The 20,369-nt window shown below is 44.2% G+C and overlaps 1 protein-coding gene across 8 annotated transcripts in view; it reads left to right on the top strand.

Annotated features, from left to right (window-relative positions):
• Nucleotides 1–5,248: 5,248 nt before the first annotated feature.
• The window catches only part of CIT (citron rho-interacting serine/threonine kinase), a 162,952-nt gene continuing 147,831 nt past the window's right edge, over nucleotides 5,249–20,369 (top strand). For 7 of the 8 annotated variants that reach the window (XM_047696800.1, XM_047696801.1, XM_047696799.1 and 4 more), the window contains exons 1-4: nucleotides 5,317–5,492; nucleotides 6,179–6,424; nucleotides 11,891–12,032; nucleotides 19,323–19,498. In XM_047696800.1, the coding sequence (XP_047552756.1) occupies nucleotides 6,329–6,424; nucleotides 11,891–12,032; nucleotides 19,323–19,498 (414 nt within the window). In that variant the 5' untranslated portion in view covers nucleotides 5,317–5,492; nucleotides 6,179–6,328. The other variant, XM_047696794.1, reaches the window with a different exon arrangement.

Raw genomic sequence — 20,369 nt, 5'->3', positions numbered from 1 at the left:
TAGTGGTATATCACTGTTGTTTTGATTTGTACGTCCCTGATGACATAGGATGGAGAGCCTCTTTTCATTTGCTTTTTGTCATCTGTATATCTTCTTCTTTTTTCCCCCCAAGATTTTATTTATTTATTTATTTGACAGAGAGAGAGAGAGAGAGAGATCACAAGTAGTCAGAGAGGCAGGCCAGGAGTTGGGGATGGGGAAGCAGGCTCCCCGCTGAGCAGAGAGCCCGATGAGGGGCTTGATCCCAGACCCTGAGATCATGACCTGAGCTGAAGTCAGAGGCTTAACCCACTGAGACACCCAGGTGCCCCCTGTATATCTTCTTTAGTGGGGTGTCCCTTAGGGTCTTTGGCCTATTTTTTATATTGGATTGTTTTCTTATTGTTGAGTTTAAATTGTTCTTTGTATATTTTGGATCTTTATCACATGTGTATTTTGTAAATGTTTTCTCCCAGTCTGCAGCTTCTGTTTTCATTCTCTTGAACTCTGTAGGGACTTGATGGCCTTTCCCCCCCCTAGTTGTTCTTAGGAAACAGTTGTTGTGAATTAGGTGCCTGCATTTCCTGCATTATATATGGACTGGAGATTATAAAACACTCCTGAAACAGTGGGCTGAGGAATGAGAGGTATGTTTAGCAGTTTATAACATTTTTTAAAAAAGATTTTATTTATTTATTTATTTGACAGAGAGAGAGAGAGAGAGAGACAGAGATCACAAGTAGGCAGAGAGGCAGGCAGAGGCAGAGAGAGAAGCAGGCTCCCCACTGATCAAGGAGCCTGATGCAGGGCTCGATCCCAGGACCCTGAGATCATGACCTGAGCTGAAGGCAGTGGCTTAACCCACTGAGCCACCCAGGCACCTCAGTTTATAACATTTTTGATGAAACACAATTAACTAAAATGCCCAAGCGTCATAGAAAAATTGTCTAGAATCAAATGACAGGAAGTCCAATTGACAATTAATAGAATTTTGAAAATTTTATCTTTCCTTGTTAGAAGCTCTGTCTAGGGTCAAAGAAGGAAAACATAAATTGAAAATCACTCATTCCAAAACAAAACAACAAATCCCTTATTCAAACTCAGAGAAAACATCTGGAAAGCAATGGTGTCAGAATGAAATTTCTGACAATCTCTTAACATTTTCATAATATTTAAAAATCTGGAAAACTTATTTTGATATGTTTGTGAGTTCTGTTGGTATAAATAAAGTGCATTGAATGTATTCACTGGGAAATTTCACATCATGCAGTTTTAACAGGTGGATCCCTATCCAGGACTCTCCCTCCCCCTACCAGGGGACATTTGGCAATGTCTGGGAACATTTTTGGTGGTCACCATAGGGAATGCGTGCTGGTGGGGGGGACACCTAGTGGTCGGAGGCCAAGAGACTGCTAAACATCCTATAACACCTGGTTTCATGAACCACTTGCTGTTTTTCCTAACACAGTAAAATGTCTAATTAAAAAAAAAATAAGTGAAAAAAAAATAAGTGACATTTGAATGTGACTTGAAAGTGTCCCTTATACCAGCGGTGGGGACATACCTCTGGGAAACAGGCAACACCTTGGCTATGGCTTCTTAGAAAGCACTCATTTAATGGTAGTTGGTTATCCGCAGCTAAAATAGCTTGAGGAAATCTTCCTTGCCAAAGGGACCAGAATAGATTTATCTCTTTATATCTAGAATGGGGTTAGCTCCTCAGATTCTTTTTCTGTCCTTTGGGGGAGGGTTACACATCATTCTTAAGCTACCACTAAGTCTGGTTTGAGTCTTGAAGTCTTTCCTTCCAGGGGCCTTGGAGGAACTCCACCTGTGTCATCTCTCAGTGGCCTGCGTGGAGGGCCATCACATTCCTTCCATTTTCAAGTTTTGTCTATTTGCTGCCACATACCTCCTGCCCTCCCCTGTTGGGATTGCCCCCACGCTCTGTACTTCCCACGGCTACAGAAACTTCTCACAGTGTTTCACAATTGTCTGCCCACAGCCCCACGTCCCCACCATACTCAGCCTTTGAAAATCGGATGAGAAGGGTGTCTTTTTCATTTTGGTACCCCCAGTGTTCGGCACCAGAGATGTTTTTTTGGATGAATGAGTGGTCGAATGCAGGAATGTCATAGGGTCCTTCATTCTGGCTCAGTTATGCTGGGGTTCTGCCAGAGTCCTTGTCATGATAATCATCATGGATTCTTGTTCAGCATAGGAATGCTCATGGTTTCATTTTGTACAAGAACAAACATACAGTCTCAGTTTTCCTGTTTTTTTTTTTTTTTTTAAGATTTATTTATTTGAGAGAGAGAGAGAGACAGAAGGAGCAGAGGGAGAGAGAATCCTCAACCAGACTCCCTGCTGAGCACAGAGCCTGATGTGGGGCCTGATCCCAGGGCCTGAGATCATGACCTGAGCCCAAATCAGTAGTCTGCTGCTTAGCAGACTGAGCCACACGGGCACCCCTGTCTGTCTAGTTTTAATGACAGCTCTTTTTTTTTTTTTAAAGATTATTCATTTATTTATTTCACACACACACACACACACACACACACACACACACAGAGAGAGAGAGAGAGAGAGAGAGGGAGAGAGACACAGCGAGAGAGGGAACACAAGCAGGGGGAGTGGGAGAGGGAGAAGCAGTCTTCCCCCTGAGCAGGGAGCCTGATGTGGGGCTTGATCCCAAGACTCTGGGATCATGACCTAAGCTGAAGGCAGATGCTTAACAACTGAGCCACCCAGGAGCCCCTTTTATGACAGTTCTATTTGGCAGTGTCCTATCCTTTTATTTCCTGCATATCCTCTCTTGGTCCCTTCTTATTTGCTCTCCCCATGCACTTTCTGTGCAGCTACTACTCCTGAAAGAACATTGGTAGAGTTAATGTGGTTTTTGGCTGTAGGTTTCTGTATTCATTTTATTTGTTCTTTATTCCCTGTCTTGTTTCACAAGGGATTTGCAGAGGCCGGTAATTGTTCCAACGGGAAATTAGGATATCTAGGCAGGATTCGGGGCAGTGCAAAACAGTGCTGCTAACACTGCATTCTAATTTAGGATGAACAAGTCCCAAGATTCTGGTAAAGGCTTCTATTTCTGATGTCAGGAAACTAACAGGTTTGGCTGGACTAGAGAAATGAGAACCCACCTTCAGACATTGTTGAAAGCCCTTATATCAAGTCAACAGCTGGCTAAAACCCACTTTGCATCCCCCCTCACCTTGCCATCCCCGACATGTCATTCAAACACATTTCTTAGTTTTGCCTGACGTCTTTGTGTACTGGGTCAGGCCTTGCAACATAACAAACGCAGAGGCTAGGAGAATTTCTAACGTCTTCTGAGAAGCAGGTTTTGTGTAAGACTGAAGGATTTGGAGTCAGTCCAGGAGATCTAAACGCCATTCCACCACATAAAAGTTGAATGCCCCCAAATGAGCCACTCTATTTCTCTCAGTTTCAGTTTTTCCATTCGTAAAATGTGGATTATAGTTCCTCTCTCTTAGGGTTGTGATAAGGACTAAATGAGATGAAGTGCTTGGGAGGGGAGGGGGCTTAATAAACAGTAGCTCTCATTATCATCCCAGGGAGGAAGAGCAAGTTTATATTTGGGGGGAAAATTGTATTCAGCAAGTCTGTCACTTTTTGTACCAATGCACACATGTCTGTGTGCATGGGTGCATGTGACGACACATCTCCAGTTCTATCTAGTATAGGAATTAGAATAGGAAAGACCGTCTCCTCCTTTAAATTTTTCATATACATAAACAGAACACGTGTATAAATACATGCACACCCAATTTAATAATTATGAAACAAACATTCATATTATTATCATCCTGGTTAAGAAACAGATCATAGCAGCACCCTGACACCTTGAATGGCCTCCATTTTAACCCCCCCGGGGAGCCACTCTCCTGACTTTTGCTTTCTTTATGGTTTTACCACCTGTACGTACATTCCTCTCTTTACATGTTTTTGGTCTTCTTTTGAAATTTATATTAGTGAAATCATACCTTATTCTAATGTCATTTCCTTCATTCAACATTGTTTTTCTTTCTTTCTCTCTTTCTTTTAAAGATTTGAGAGAGAGACAGAGAGAGTACAAGCAGGGGGAGAGGGAGAAGCAGACCGCATGCTGAGCTGGGAGTGGGAGGCAGAGGTGGGATTTGATTCCAGGACCTGGAGATCATGACCTAAGTTGAAGGCAGACGCTTAACCAACTGAGCCACCCAGATGCCCCTTTCCAGCATTGTTTCAAAAACTCATATGTCATTGTGTTTAGCTGTATTTATTTTCATTACTGTATGAAGACACCGCAGTATTAAAAAAATGATAAACGTTGTTCTGCTGATAGACATTTGCGTTGCTTCCAGGCTTTTTTTTTTTCCATTGTCATACAATACTGTTTGTACATTCTTGTACATGTGAACCATAGAATGTGTTTATCTTTAGTTTTACCAAATAGAGCCAAACTTTTTTCAAGACTCTACTGATTTATAGTCCCATCAGCTATGTATGAATGACAGGCTCCACATCTCTGAAAAACAGATTTTCCCCACCCCTTTTTTGGGGGGACGGGAGCGGTGAGCATTATATCTCGTTGCGGTTTTATTTTTCTCATTTCGTGATTATGTATGAGGTTGAGCACCTTTGTATAAGTTTGTGGGCCATTTCGATTTCTTCTTTAGTGAAGTGCCCATTTAAATCTCCTGCGTTTAGTTGATTTTAAAATGTCCTTTCAGACAATCTCAATACGTTCACCCACGGGTGGTTGGGCAATCAGCCCGCAGTTGCAGTAACCGAGGCAGGTTGGCAGTTCGGGCTCGAAACATTTCCTGCCCCAGCTGTAGCAGATGAACGAGCCGATTTCCCCCAAATAACGAGTGCTTCGATTTTAGCCCGGTTTAAGGAGCAAGAAGACCAGGGCGGCCTGGCTGCCTTCCTCCTCGCAGGTGGCCATGAAAGCAGAGGACAGCGCCCTACCGTCCCCAGGGATCCTGGACACCAACAGACGCGTCCTTAAGCTGAGCATCCTGGTTAACCGCCAATTTCAAACTTCCAGGAGCTGCCCTCCGGAGTTTGTCCCTCCCCGTTTTCCATTGGTCACGAGTCAGAGGAAGAACAATCTGATTGGTTCTCCCTTTCACTTCCTCTATCCCTTTAAGGACTTGGGTGGGGCTCGGTTGGGACGCGGCGGGTCATTTTAAGAGCGGGCACTCTGATTGGTCTGGACACGCCTGAGCCCCGCCCATACTGTTCGCCTGGTTCAAACGCGGCGGCGGGAGGCGCCTGGTGGAGCAGAGCGCGGACGGGCCGGGTCGGCGGAGCGTGAGTCCAAACCCCGCACGCGCATTTCTCCCTCACTCCCCTCTGCAAGGCCCGGGGCAGGGCCGCCTCCACCCACACCAGTCCCGGCTTTCCCTCCCGTTGCGGGGAGGGCGGTGGTGTAGCCCCCAAGGTTGCCGGGGGCGAGAGGGTCTTCCCAGGTCCTCCTCCGAGAGAGCCTTAAGGTCTGTAGGTGGTGTCCGGGGCAGGAGGGATTGTTCCCTTCTTAAGCCTGGAGGGGGTCCCCTGTGTGTTCCGCTTTCCCTCTTTGCCTGTCAGCATTACCTGCATTATTCCGTCTGGTGGAGTGCGGCAGCTCCCTATTATCCGTGTTGTGTGACTTCACACCCTCGGTACCGGCAGTCACCTCCCGCTTCCCGCGTCGTTCCCTATGCTTCAGCCCGTCTCGTCTCCCTGCTATTGTTCGAGAAGGCCAGGTCCTGCCTCAGAGCCCCAGCCCTGGCTGTTCCCTCTGCGCGGCACACTTTTCCTGCCTCCCCCGCCCATCAGCAAGGATTCCTGTTTACCCGCTTCAGATCTGGCTTCAAATGTTACCTTCTCAGTCTACTCCGACTACGCTGTTAAAAACAGCGCACACGCACCAATTGCCCCTACCTTGCTTTCTCTTTTTTAACCTTGTAGTACATATTACTTTGCAACGTACTATGTAATTCTCTTTTTTCAATCATTCATTCAATAAGTATTAGCACCTGCTGTGTGGCGGGCTGGGTCTCCCGCCCTTGTGGAGCTTACAGTATCGGTGGTGCAGATAATAAACAAATTGATTTGTAAGAGAATATGTCAGATAAGTGTATGATCTCTTGTTGCAGTGAATAAAAAATCTTTTTTTTTTTTAAATGTCCATTGTCAGCCTGAACTTCCCAAGTTCCGTTTTGTGGCGGCTGGTTTTCACCTCCCTATCCCTGACATCTTTGTGGAAGATCAGGATCTTTCAAGTGCTTCCTCCTCAGTTTGGCAGCACACACTTGACCTTCTCCTGTATCTCTTCATCACTGGAGAGATGCTGAAGTTCAAATATGGAGCACGGAATCTGCTGGACGCTGGTGCTGCTGAACCCATTGCCACCCGGGCCTCCAGGCTGAATCATTTCTTCCAGGTAACAGGCTGCCAACTCTGTTCACCTGTGTTTGTTTCCCTGGAACCTCCTTGTCACTTTTATTCTTTTTTTTTTTTTTAAAGATTTTATTTATTTATTTGACAGAGAGAGATCACAAGTAGACGGAGAGGAAGGCAGAGAGAGAGAGAGAGAGAGGGAAGCAGGCTTCTTGCTGAGCAGAGAGCCCGATGCGGGACTCGATTCCAGGACCCTGAGATCATGACCTGAGCCGAAGGCAGCGGCTTAACCCACTGAGCCACCCAGGCGCCCCCTTTTTTTTTTTTTTTAAAGATTTTATTTATTTATTTGACAGAGAGAGATCACAAGTAGACGGAGAGGAAGGCAGAGAGAGAGAGAGAGGTCACTTTTATTCTTATTATAGGACTGAGGCTAATCTTCTAGGGGAAATCCCATTTGGTGTTTTATACTTGCTGATAGTATTGGAAAAAGGAGCCACTGTACAGACACCTCTATAGATAGCCAACCTTGTCCTTGAAGGGAAATCTTTTCTTTTTAAACATTTCTCCCACTTTACTTATCTGTACTACGGTTTGCCCTTTGTTAAAGAAAAACAGACAAAGGCATTCTTCTGGCTAAAATTGCTATAAGTATAATCCTATTTCTTTTGGTTGAAGATATATATATATATTTTTAAAATTTTTTATTTATTCATTTGACTGGGGGGGCAGGGGAGAAGGGGTAGGTAGAGGGAGAGGCAGGCTCCTTGCTGACCAGAAAGCTGGGACTCCATCCTAGACCCTGGGATCATGACCTGAGTTGAAGGCAGACACTTAACCGACTGAGACACTTGGGCGCCCTCTTGAAGAGATCTTTATTTAAAACAAAAACAAACAAACAAACAAAAACGGATTTGGCAAATAACCACACCTGTGAAACCCATATTCTGCTCAAGATAAAGAACCTTTCTATTTCTATGGCTGCAGAAGTGTTTCAGCTCAGGGAATGGTTTCCAAGCAGATTTTTAATTCTTTTGTTTTTGGTGTAGATGAAACATTGTTGATGTAGAGATCCTTGTTTGACTTATGTAACCACAAGTCAGGGGAACAATCATAGTGGTAAGGATTTGGGTTTGAATCCTGGCCTCAGCCCTTGTTGGCTGTTTTACCTTGGGTGACTCAGTTGCCTTCTCTGCATCCATTTGCCACTCTTTCAAATAGAGGTTATGGCACCAAATCCACAGGGTTATTATGAGGATGAAATGAGATACTTTACATAAAGCACTTAGCTTCTTGCTTAGCTCTTGGTAAACCATTGGTTATAAATGGTAACTACTATTAACGCTAAGTGTAGAAATAATACTAGTTATAATAATGATAAATTTAGGGGCGCCTGGGTGGCTCAGTGAGTTAAAGCCTCTGCCTTCAGCTCAGGTCATGATACCAGGGTTCTGGGATTGGGTCCCACATCGGGCTCTCTGCGGGGAGCCTGCTTCCCTCTCTCTCTGCCTGCCTCTCTGCCTACTTGTCATCTCTCTCTCTCAAATGAATAAATAAAATCTTTAAAAAAAATGATAAATTTATGTTGGCTTAGGAGTAATTATATTTAGGAAGGTATTTATGCAAGGATACCTGTATGATAAATACTGATACTTTCTTGGTTACTCCCCCCCCCCCCCCGCCGCCCCAAATACTGGTATTGAGGAATGTTCAAACAGATCAGAATGGAAACAGATTGAAAGCTTAGGTTGGTTGTTCTGTGGGACCACTTCTGTCGCCATTTTAAGTCATGAGACATTTCTCACAAATGAATAATTTGTTCCTAATGCCAGCTAGCTGACCGGAGTGCTGCCGTGTTTTATCCCCTTTAGGTTTTATTCCAAAACTTTTTTGACTTATTACAAAATTGGCTAAAGGCATATAATGTGCTCCTTATGTAATAATTGTGGCTTCCAATGTGCTGGGTACAGAGCCAGCATGCTCCTGATTATCTCACTTCAGCTCCGTAACAGATGTGAAGATTTTTCTTATTTACATTTTAAAAAGGAAGAGAAAGGGGCGCCTGGGTGGCTCAGAGGGTTAAAGCCTCTGCCTTCGGCTCAGGTCATGATCCCAGGGTCCTGGGATCGAGTCCCCCATCCGGCTCTCTGCTAAGCGGGGAGCCTGCTTCCCTCCTCTCTCTCTGCTTGCTTCTCTGCCTACTTGTGATCTCTGTCTGTTAAATAAATAAATAAAATCTTAAAAAAAAAAAAAAAGGAAGAGACAGATATTGAGGGAAGCAAGGACTTGCTCAGGATCACGTAGCGTGTAAATGACAGAGCCAGGCTCCAATTTTATTCTGACAACAGAAGCTGGGCATGTAACCATAGGCAAGACTGCCAGCGTGTGTTAGAATGTATTGAGTGTGTATTATATTTAAATGTCATTATACAGCAAGAGTTGTGGGTAAATCCCCAGTTCATCTTTTTTGCATGATGAGTTCTTCCCTGTCCCCAGGAAAGCTATTATGTGCAAGTGTAGCATACACCTAACATTTGCCTAACCAGGTATGGATACTGGTCTTTCTCTGTATAATAGTGTTTTATTTTTATTTATTTATTTAAAAAAAATTTTATTTATTTATTTGACAGACAGAGATCACAAGTAGGCAGAGAAAGAGGAGGAAGCAGGCTCCCTGCTGAGCAGAGAGCCCGATGTGGGGCTCCATCCCAGATCCCTGGGATCATGACCTGAGCCGAAGGCAGAGGCTTTAACCCACTGAGCCACCCAGGCGCCCCTATAATACTGTTTTAATGAGGTTTAGATAGAGTAGTGATTTTGTTTTCCATGCAGGGAAGTACTTTGGACCAGGTCTTAATTTATACTTAACATCGTACTTGACTTCCCAACGAGTTTTGTGTCAGTGGTCAGAAGACATTTAGATTTTTTGAGCCAGGAAAATTTCACATATTTGTTAGGCCAACATTGGCTTTTTTATTTTGCCAAGTAAGGGATGTAAGAAGGATGTAACAAAACCGATATAGAGAAAAGCCCATTATTTTCTGGTCCTTTCATTTCATAAAGAAGGGACATTTTTAAGAAACACCAACAGAGGAAGGACATGATTTTAGAATAAAAGATTATTTTTTTTTTTTAAAGATTTTATTTATTTATTTGACAGAGAGACAGGGAGAGAGGAAATACAAAGCAGGGGGAGTGGGAGAGGGAGAAGCAGGCTTCCCACTGAGCAGAGAGCTGGATGCAGGGTTCCATCCCAGGACCCTGGGTCATGACTGAGCGGAAGGCAGCCGCTTAACCTTAACCACTGAGCCACCAGGCACCCCTACAGATCACTTTAAATTTGAATGTATTTATCTTTATAGACCATTTATCACGTGGTGTTCAATTTTTCTCATTTTGTGGCAGACTTGAGCACTTGGTGAAGTGTCAGTACTGTATGTGGGAACTGTTGCTTTAGTTAGTCTGAACTCAGTAAAGATCAAATGAACAAAGACTTACTATTTTTCAGAATTTGTTGCAGAACTATGACTAAAGGGAAAGGTGGCTTGTGACCCAGTGCCTCACATACCTGGCTGAGGCTTAAATCTCTTGGTGAGCTTGTTAAGAAAACAGATTCTCAGTGACAAACTGGAAAGTTCTAGTTCAGTAGGTCAGGATAGCACCAGAGACTTGTTGTTTTTCAGCTAAGATCTTCAGGTGATTCAAATGTAGCCAGCCGGTTCAGTTCTAGTATCCGGTGCTGTGTGTAAAACCACTCACAAAGTTGAAACCAGCAGTGATTTATTTTTTCTTATGATTCTGTGGGTTGTTTGGATTCAGCTATGTAGTTCTTTTGTTCCACCTTGGGATATCAGCTGGGGTCACTGAAGGGGCCATATTGTGTTGGGAGCTTGGCTGGGGCTGGAACATCTGGGTGCTGACTGCTGGCTGGGGCATCTCCGTGTTCTTCCAGCTGACTTCTCTATGAGGTCTTTCATTAGCCAGTAGTCTAATCCAGGCCTTGTAACTTTCTTCTCTAAATAATAAATATTTTTAGGCTCTGGGGTAGCTGTAGCTGTTCATCTCTGCCATCATAGCACAAAAGCAGCCACAAACAATAGGTCAATGAATGGGTATGGCTGTGTTCCAATAAAACTTTATTTATAAAAACGGACGGCGGGGGGGGCGCCACAGTGGCCAATGGGCTACAGTTTGCTGACCCCTGGTCTAGCCTAGGCTTTTTTACATGGCAACTGGCTTCCCAAAAGAGCAAAAGCAGAAGCTGCTACGTTCCTTTAGAGCTCTGCCCTCACAGTGTCACTTGTGCCGCCTGTTGTTTGAAGCAAGTCACGGAGACAGCACAGATTCAAGGGGACAGGAAACAGATGCTGGCTGTTGATGGGAGTGGTGGCAAGCACCTACAGAGTCACGGGCCTTTGCAGAGTTGCCTCCACACAGTCCATAGCCTGGCACATGGAAATCATTGTGCTAGACCAGAGGTAGCAAACTCATGTCTTTGGGGGTCAGGCCGTGACTGTGATTGAGTCACATGGGCCAGATGGAAAACCCGGAGTCATGTCTGCAATGAACTGCAGACCACATTCACTACCCAGAGGGCCAGCCTCACTCAGCCATAGCTCAGCATCACTAGGCAGGAATGTGGGGCAATGTGGCTCCATCCTCCAGTGTTTCAGGAGAACTCCCAAACTCCAACCCCTCTTTTGGGTGAAATTTCCTGATTTTTCAATGTTGGCAGATAATTCAAATTCTTTTAAATGCTGCAGGCCCAACAAAACCTGTCTGTGGGTTAGCTATAATCTGCCAGTCCAGATCATGAATCAATTCAGCTTTAGTATGGTCAGTCTGTCCATACTGTTCTAGATTGTTCGAGTGAATGGAAGAAACCACGGTTATATTAACAAACCTCTGGGCACACTCAAAACAAGTAGCAGTCAGAGTGTCATGTTGTAGAGACATGGAAATATTTCAGAACCAGCAGGGTCCAGGGTAAGTGTTCCCATGAGCCTCAGACTGTTAAGAAAGAAGGACTCTGGGCACCTGGGCGGCTCAGTCAATTAAGTGTCTGCCTTTGGCTCAGGTCATGATCCCAGGGTCCTGGGATCTAGTCCCACATTGTTGGGGGAGAGGGGGGCCTGGTTCTTGCTGATCAGGGCATCTGCTTCTCCTTTTGACCCTCCCTCCCGTCCCCCCAACCCTGGCTCATTCTCTCTCTCTCCCTCTCAAAAATTGGAAAAAAAAAAGAAAAAAGGGCCTTTTCTTATTAATGGCATGCTTGTGAAGTTTCCTCCCCAGGTGCTGGTGGAAGGAACCCACAGTAATGGAATCTTAAGAGCGATAATGTAATGACTCTCAATTGATGTCGCTTTAAAGAACAAAGCCCTAGAATTGTGCTGTTAGCATGTGTCGTGAGCAGTTAGAGTTGGTGGCTTGTAATTTACTCTGCGTGGATGTTATTGATCAAAGCTTTTCATTATTGACAGTGTCTCCATCTGCTGTTTGCTGTTTTTAGGGGAAACCACCCTTTCTGACTCAACAGCAGATGTCTCCGCTTTCCCGAGAAGGGATATTAGATGCCCTCTTCGTTCTCTTCGGAGAATGCAGTCAGCCTGCTCTGATGAAGATCAAGCACGTGAGCAACTTTGTCCGGAAGTGTAAGTGTGGAGAACTTTTTCTTGAAAACTCTTCTGCTAGACAAAACCAGAGATGCAGGCGGCCGAAGGAGTTAGTGGTCGGTGGTCTGCTGGGAGGAAACAGACCCAGTTTCAAGGTCAGTTCCCACCTGCTGCAGTTGGGAGCCAGGTAAGTCAGGTCTCCCGGTTGCAGGTGACAGACACTCAACTCTAGCTTAGGCCAAAAAGTGAACTTATGGCTCAGTAAAACTGAGAAATCCAGGGTTGGGTTAAGCTTTCTGTATGGCTGGATCCGGAGTCTTAAATTATGTCCTCTGGTTCCATCCTTATACCCACTCGGAGCTGATAATCCAGCTGGCATAACAAACAGTGCTTAATTTTAATAAATTGAACTTTTCATTAGCTTAATTTTATTTTGAGATAAAAATATGACTGTAATAATGTATAATGATTTAGGGTTACATGCATCTTTATGTCAGTGTCACCATATAATTTTTGACTTTTTTTTTTTTAAGTAGTTTTTTTTTTTTCCTCAAGTAGGCTCCATACCTAGCATGGAGCTCTACCCAGGGCTTGAACTCATAATCCTGAGAATAAGACCCGAACTGAGATCAAGAGTCAGATGCTTACCTGACTGAGCCACCCCGGCGCCCCTTGATTTTTTTTTTTTTTTTTTTTAAACGGAGGAAGGGGCTGATGAAGGCAGACATACCTAGGGCCTATTTTCATATAGGTATAGATCAGCTCTGCCCTGTGGGGGGCAGTTAGCTGCTAATGTCTGTGTCCCAGTTTTGTATTTGATTACCTTACATCAGTGTTTTTCAACCAGTGGTGATTTTGCTCCCCTCTGGACTCTTGGCAACGTCTGGAGATATTTTTGGTTGTCACAGCTTGGGGGGAGGGGAAGGGTGCTACTGGCATCTAATGGGTGAAGCCAGAGATAATGCTAACGCTTCCTGCAATGACAGAATAGCCACCACAGCACAGAAATATCTGGCCCCAAATTTCAGTAATGACAAGTATGAGAAACCCTCCTTATATGACCTTGATGTGTAACCAAGTCCCTGGAACTATAGTGGCCTCGAACAGTAATTGCTGTATTACCTCTCAAGAATCTGCGGGTTGATGGGGCTCAGCTGAGGATTTTTCCTCTCCATGTAACTGGCTAAGAGTGGCTAAGATTGCAGGCACCCGGGACTCTCTTGGTCTAGAACGTCCAAGATGGCTGCTCCGTGTCTGGCAGGTTGCCTGGAAGACCGGACTCAGCTGGGGCTCTGGGATGACTGGGCCTTTCCCTGTCTCTGTGAAGTCTCAGGGCCTCCTGCTCTTCATATGGCTTCTCCATGTGGTCTCTCCATCAAGGGTCAGCCAACAACAGCCTGGGATACTTGTTTTGTAAACAAAGTTTTTTGTTTTTTTTTTTAACTTTTTTTTTTTAAGATTTTATTTATTTATTTGAGAGAGTGACAGTGAGAGAGAGCATGAGAGGTGAGAAGGTCAGAGGGAGAAGCAGACTCCCCATGGAGCTGGGAACCCGATGCGGGACTCGATCCTAGGACTCTGGTATCGTGAGCCAAGCCGAAGACAGTCGCTTAACCAACTGAGCCATCCAGGCGCCCTGTAAACAAAGTTTTAATGGACCGTGTTAGCCATGCCCATTTGTTTATGTACTTTCTGTGGCCGCTTTCTCATGACGGGGCCTTGGAGTCGTGGTGTCTGTGACTGAGTGGCCCCCAAAGCCTAAAATTATTTACTCTCTGGCTCTTCAAGCAAAAAGTTGCTGACCTTTGATCTATCTGGTCCCTTTAGCAGAGACATCGACATCTTACATGGCAGCTCAGGGTTTTCAAAAGCGCTAAAGTGGAAGCTGCCAGGACTTCTTAGGGCTGAAGCGTGGAAGGGACGGAGGGTCTCTTTGGCCTCATTCTGTTGTTTGAAGCGAGTCATAGGGCCGCCCAGATTCCATGTGCCCCAGAACTACACAAGTGAATTCTAGGAGGTGTGTGATTCATTGGGCACTATCTTTGGGACTGGCTACCATGCCCTGTGCAACGTTTCTCTAATTAGGTCTGCTCTGGGTCATCTGCCTACCCCTTGAGCAGGCACGGGGCCAGGATGCGAAGTGTGATGGGCCTCCTCTGGGTACCCAGGGGTTCAGGGCACCCTGATCACCTGGGTTTCATGGAATGGGGGAACGTGCAACTATCCAAAGGAACTGGGAGTTTTGAGTAGCTAAAATCCTCATACGGCCACCACAATGACCTTCGCGATTTACCTGTACCTCGTCTCTTCTGTGTCCTTATCTGTAAGATGGGGAAAATAATATTTAAGAAGGCTGTGCGGGGATTGAATGAATTAGGGCAAAGACCAAGCTTACGTTGCCTGACACATGAGAGATAATAAATGTTAACCCAATAATGGTAGCTGTCAACCTCAACATATATTTAATATGTTGGATGTCTTTAATTTTAAAATGTACTCAGATCCTTTTCTTTATTCCATATCTGTTTGAATACACTTCCACCTTATTTTCTTGAGTATTTAAATTTTTAAGTAGGGAGTGGTAGGGGAGGGGAAATAGGGAGACAGACTAATTTATCAAGCCATCTACAGGCACCTTCTTCAGTCTGGAGTCGGCCCCCTGGTTATTTTTTTTTTTTTTTAATTTTTACTCTTTAAAAAATGTTATGTATTTATTTAGAGAGAGCATGAGCACAAGAAGATGCAGAGAGAATCACAAGCAAACTCCCCACTGAGCAAGGAGCCCGACAGGGGGCTCGATCCCATGACCTGGAGATCATGACCTGAGCTGAAATCCAGAGTCCCGATGTTTAATCAACTGAGTCACCCAGGTGCCCCTGCCCTCTGGTTACTTTAAAGTAGTGGATCCTCTAAATTCCTTCAGTAATCCGGGGACTTAGGCTTAGCGAAATGTAGGTTTTTCTAATAGAATTCTCTTGCAAGGAATTGTTTTGTATTTTTGAAGAGGCTTCCTGGCGAGTAAGGCCGAGAGGCTATGATTGTAAAAGGGTAATTACATTAGTATGGCTGGTTGTGTGTGTGTGTGTGTGTGTGTTTTTGTTTTTTTTTTTTTTCTTCCTCTTTTGGGTTTCTGTTTTGGAACGTAAGCTTCACTTTCACATGGGAAAAAAGAGCCCAACAGCTGCTACTGCAGGAGTTTCTTGCATCTTGTCATAGAGATGGAGATTTTCTTTGGGAACTGTTGGGGACAACCAGACCGAAAGTATAGCCCTGAAGAGGTGTCCCAGCCTTGAGCCAAAGGAGGGTGGGGAGCAAGGAACCTGGATCTGGGAATCAGGGAAGAGATTTTTATTTCTTAATTACTGCTCTATTCCCAGTGCTTAAAACCGTGTCTGGCAGATGGTAGATGTTCAGTAAATATTGGTCAAATGACTGTATTGCCAAGTGAACAAGTAGGAAAACCTTAAGCATTGTATTATAGAATTTGCATAAAAAATAAACTGATATTAAACATGCAAAGTGTTAATTACTGTTGAAATTGGACTGTTCTTTGATTTGACCATAGCTGAGCTCCTATGCGCTTTCAGCGACATTTACTGTAGGCAAGAGCTTCTGTATGTTCACAACTGTAGTACTTACAGGTGAATTCTAACATTAAGAATTTTTTCTTCCTAATTATAAACAGGACACAAAGTTAAAGGTCAGAGTGAGAGACTATGCCTCAAAATCTCCTCTGTCTGTGATAACCACTGTTACCAGTTTGGTGCATAATATTGCAATTTTAGGGGGTTCTTATAATATATTTATTATAGAAGTTCTCAAGCGTGTCCCAAGGTAAAGAGAATACTGTGTAATGAACTCCTGTGTACCAGGCAACCTGCTGTAGCAATCAGTCAGGCCTTTCCATGTATGTTCTAACATCACTCTAGTTTCATTTTACCCAAAACGGATCGTATGTCTATAATATTTTGCTACTAGCTTTGCTCACTTAGCAATATATTTACTCAACAAATATTTACCCTTGCACTTGCTTTGTGCCAGGTTCTGTTTGGGGGACTGGATTTACAGTGGCGATCAAAACAGAAGAAAATCGCTGTTCTTAAAGAATATTCTCATGGAGATGCAGCTACTTTATGTGCCTAATATTCTTCTATGTGGGTGGACTTTAGGTTGATTCCACTTTCCTGTTGATGGATGTTTAGGTCATTTATTTTTCCCTCCCTCCCTCCCTCCCTCCCTTAGATTTTAGTTACTTGAGAGAGAGAGAGCATGAGTTGGGGGCAGAGGCAGAAGGAGAGGGACAAACAGACTCCATGCTGAGCCCGACATGGGGCTCAGTCCCAGGACCCTGGGATTATGACCCAAACTGAAGGCAGACACTTAACCGACTGAGCCACCCGGGTGCCCCTGGACCTTTAGGTCATTTCTGGTTATTTTTCTGTTGCAAGTAGTGCTCATGATGAGCATACTTCTGTGTGTTGTTTTCCAGCACATCTGCTAGCGTTTCTTTGAAGGACAAATTCCTAGAAATTTGAAATGTTGAATTGACTGAGTTTCAGGAGAAGAAGGGTTGTACTCAGCTGTGTTGTCTTTTGCCCCTGGGTCCAAATGTTTATCTGACAAGGCCGTGCTTTGATTGCATTTTCATTACAGTGCTTTGGGTCCCCATTTCCACCTCAGTATTCAGTCCTTAACTACTCTAATTAACAGGGTGCAGGGCTGAAGTGGGATGTGGTTTTGGAGTCACAGAAGCTGCTGGGATGAAGGGACATTGTGAGGGTGTTTTTTGTTGTTGTTGTTTTTTTGTTTGTTTTTAATTGTCCTACACTTGAGTTTAGTATCTGACCTGTTCGCCTTAATAATCCACAGCCTTTGGAAAAAGACATAGGCATATGGAATGTTTTCTCAGAATCCTGGTTATCCTTGTGGTTTTGCCTGGAGCAGTTTGTCTGCTTACGTGATTGAAATGTGGTTTCCAGCCACAGATCCAGAGTTATGTTGGACAAATGCTATAAGCAACCTAGGGACCCAAGGCCCAGCAGAGAATCGAGAGAGGTTGGCTGATTGCAAGCAATAATAAAATCAGGTTCAGGGATGCCTGGGTGGCTCAGTTGGTTGGATGACTGCCTTCGGCTCAGGTCATGATCCTGGGGTCCTGGGATCGAGTCCCACATCGGGCTCCCAGCTCCATGGGGAGTCTGGTCTCCCTCTGACCTTCTCCTCGCTCATGCTCTCTCTCACTGTCTCTCTCTCAAATAAATAAATAAAATCTTAAAAAAAAAATAAAATAAAATCAGGTTCAGCCCAGAAAGTTGCAAGCCAGCATATTTGGGGAATTATCATTCAAAACTACCTGATCTGAAAGAAACTTGGAAAAAGGGCAGGGAAGAAAGACAGGACTTGGCACAGGGATGTCAGGGCAAAAGGAAAATATTGTGCAGCTTTCAGCTCATGGAATTCTCCACAAAGGCATTTTAGATTTATTTTTTAGTGGTCATGGTGAATTTCTTTGGATCTACCCAGCACTCTTGCTTGATTCCCCCAAGGACCAAAGGCAGGTGTTTTCAGGATGACTGGCTGAAGAGAGAGGTGTGGTCTGTGGGTGGGAATGTACACAGTGCAGTAGAGTTCATCATTTGTGCCTTCGATCCAAGTGAATTCAGATCTACCCATGTCACAAAGGAAGGGGATGGGTAGCAACTAAAACTGCATTGGCTAATTTATCAATATGTTTGATGCCCAACAACTATAGGTATGAAATGGTTTTCCCTTTCATTGGGCTCATTTCCTCTCATTATGTGAATAACTTACCAAGCTGAGTGTAACTCTAGAATGTAGCCTCCTGGCTATCTCTGGTGCCCAACCATGGACATGGCAACCCGCTCTAGTGCCCGAACGACTTTAGTGTCCATGTGGGAGTTCAAGAGTCTCTTGGTCTTCATCATGACACCTCTCTGAGGGATTCTCCAGGATAATATTATTACATGTTCCTGTTGTCTTCTTTCAGAGTGTAACCCCCGTTTCTCTATATGGAGTTTCTCTATCATGTGAAGGATTGAATTTTCCAGTCAGATACAGCTATTCCGCTCCATTCTTTCAGACCCTTAGAATCATTGCATATCCAGTGATGTCCCCGCTTTGTGTTTTTTAGAGTGTCGATAAATATAACATCGATTCCAAATCTGCCATGCATTTAATCCCTACTATGTGGTGGATCTCTGCCTGTTATGGACTGAATGTTCGTGTCCCCCTGCAAATTCAAATGTTGAAGCTCTAATTTCCAATATGGTGGCATTTGAAGGTGGAGCCTTTGGGAAGGAATTAGATTTAGATGAAGTCATAAAGCTGGGGCCTTTGTGGTGGAACTATTGTCCTTCAAAGAAGAAGAGAGACCCGGGTTCCCTCCCTCTCCATCTTGTGAGGATATAGCGAGAAGATGGCTCTCTGTAAGCCAGGAAGTGGGTTCCCCCCCAAGATTTCAGTCTGCCAGCACCTTGATCTCAGACTTCCCACACTCCAGAACCATAAGAAATAAATGCCTGTTGTTTAAGCCACCTCATCTGTGGCATTGTGTTGTAACAGCCTGAGCAGACTAAGATACTGACTGAGAGACTGCACTTGGAAAAGGAGGAAGACTATATGCTAAGAAAAAGATAGTTGTAAACCCTTCCAGGTGTGTGACCTGCCAACTCTGCAGAGCAAATGTCAGGGCTTTATTTTGTTGGTTGGTTGGTTGATTTTATTTTCTTGTCTGTTTGTTTTTATTTGTTTGTTTGTTTTTGTAGCACTGCTGTATATTAAGGAAGAGGAGGCAGTTCTCATAGCACCCAAGGGAGATGGGATAGTGGGATAAAACCTAGGTTACTGGGATAAAACTGTGCAGAACACACCTAGCATAGAATGATCTGGAAGTCAGCTCCAGAGTGGATTGAGATGGGACTCATGTTGCCTATGTCACATGATAAGCCAGTCTAAGTGCTAATAAACATGTTTGACCGAACACTGCCCTGCAGCCTTCAGAGAGGAGGGAGAAAAGCATGATTTATGTTCTCCTCCTATTTTCTGAGTCTACAGGATTCAAATTATAGCTACCATGGAAACTGCTTTGGAATTTCTGGAGCCCTTAATTTTAACTTAACATATAAAAACACTTTTGTGCTGATTTTATAATTATTCATGACGGATGAGAAAGTGACTAAATGTCTTTTGACAATGAGGGAACACATAGGAACACTTTTTCCTTTCTTTCTTTCTTTTTTTTTCTTTCATAAAGATGCGTGTATTTGAAATGCTTTCCTTAACTGGGAGCAACTCTTCCATCTCTTGCAGATTCCGACACCATAGCTGAGTTACAGGAGCTCCAGCCTTCAGCCAAGGACTTTGAAGTCCGAAGTCTTGTGGGCTGTGGTCACTTTGCTGAAGTGCAGGTGGTAAGGGAGCGAGCCACCGGGGACATCTATGCCATGAAAGTCATGAAGAAGAAGACCTTGTTGGCCCAAGAGCAGGTAGGAGCATTTTAACACCACGCCCTTTCCCCTTTCTGTGTCAGAATGTTCACTGCAGAGGTGATGATCTGCGAAATCGGCATCTGGGATCCCCCAAGATTTCCCCGGTGACTCTCTCTCTGGTTAATGACAGTTGCAGAAAGCTCTCTCAACATTCTCAGCTTTTCTTCTTGAACGGATATTGACTCATTTTGAAGGCTCAAAAGCTCCCCTTGATTTCTTTATCATGTTTCTCTTGTTGTATTTTGTTCAGAATCAACATGGCCTTTTAACTAATAAATTTAAGATGACCTTTCATGACCGTCCACTGGGGATTTCGAGATATGCATCTTGAGGGGTTAGCCAGCATTCGCTTTGGGACACATTTTCTTTATTTGTGCTGTGGGCATATGTATTTGATTTTTAAACAGGCTTTTGAGGAAATGAAATACAATTATTCTGTGGCTAGGGTGTTGCTTGTTTAAAGGTAGGTAGGAACTTCTCTTTCTGATCGTGGTATTTTTCTTTCTTTGAACAAGGCTTCTGCTCCAGACATATTGATTCGTTTGTCGGGTTGCTAGAGAGACAGTCATCAGCCTTGGTGTTCAGAGCAGTTTATTAGTTACAGACGTCCGAGCGCACATCGTGGGTCCGATAATGTACCCAGCTCTGTGGGAAGCCTGCAGAAGGAATTGGAGCTCCGTGGCTGTTAGTTACAGGCTTTAAAAACAACTTTGGAAAGTGGAGGAAAAATGCAGATGTATAAAGCGCGTTCAGCAGCCAAAGCATCGCAGAAGGGAGAGCAGGGAGCAAATTCACCAACTGTGGAGTGAGGAGAGATGTGGGTGAGCCAGGGACAGTCAGGGGAGGTTCACACCACTGAGAGGGAATG

Source organism: Lutra lutra, chromosome 12 (assembly GCF_902655055.1).
Source record: "Lutra lutra chromosome 12, mLutLut1.2, whole genome shotgun sequence".
Lineage (NCBI taxonomy): Eukaryota > Metazoa > Chordata > Mammalia > Carnivora > Mustelidae > Lutra > Lutra lutra.
Note: the sequence above shows the minus strand (reverse complement) of the source record. Positions and strands in the feature narration are given on the sequence as shown.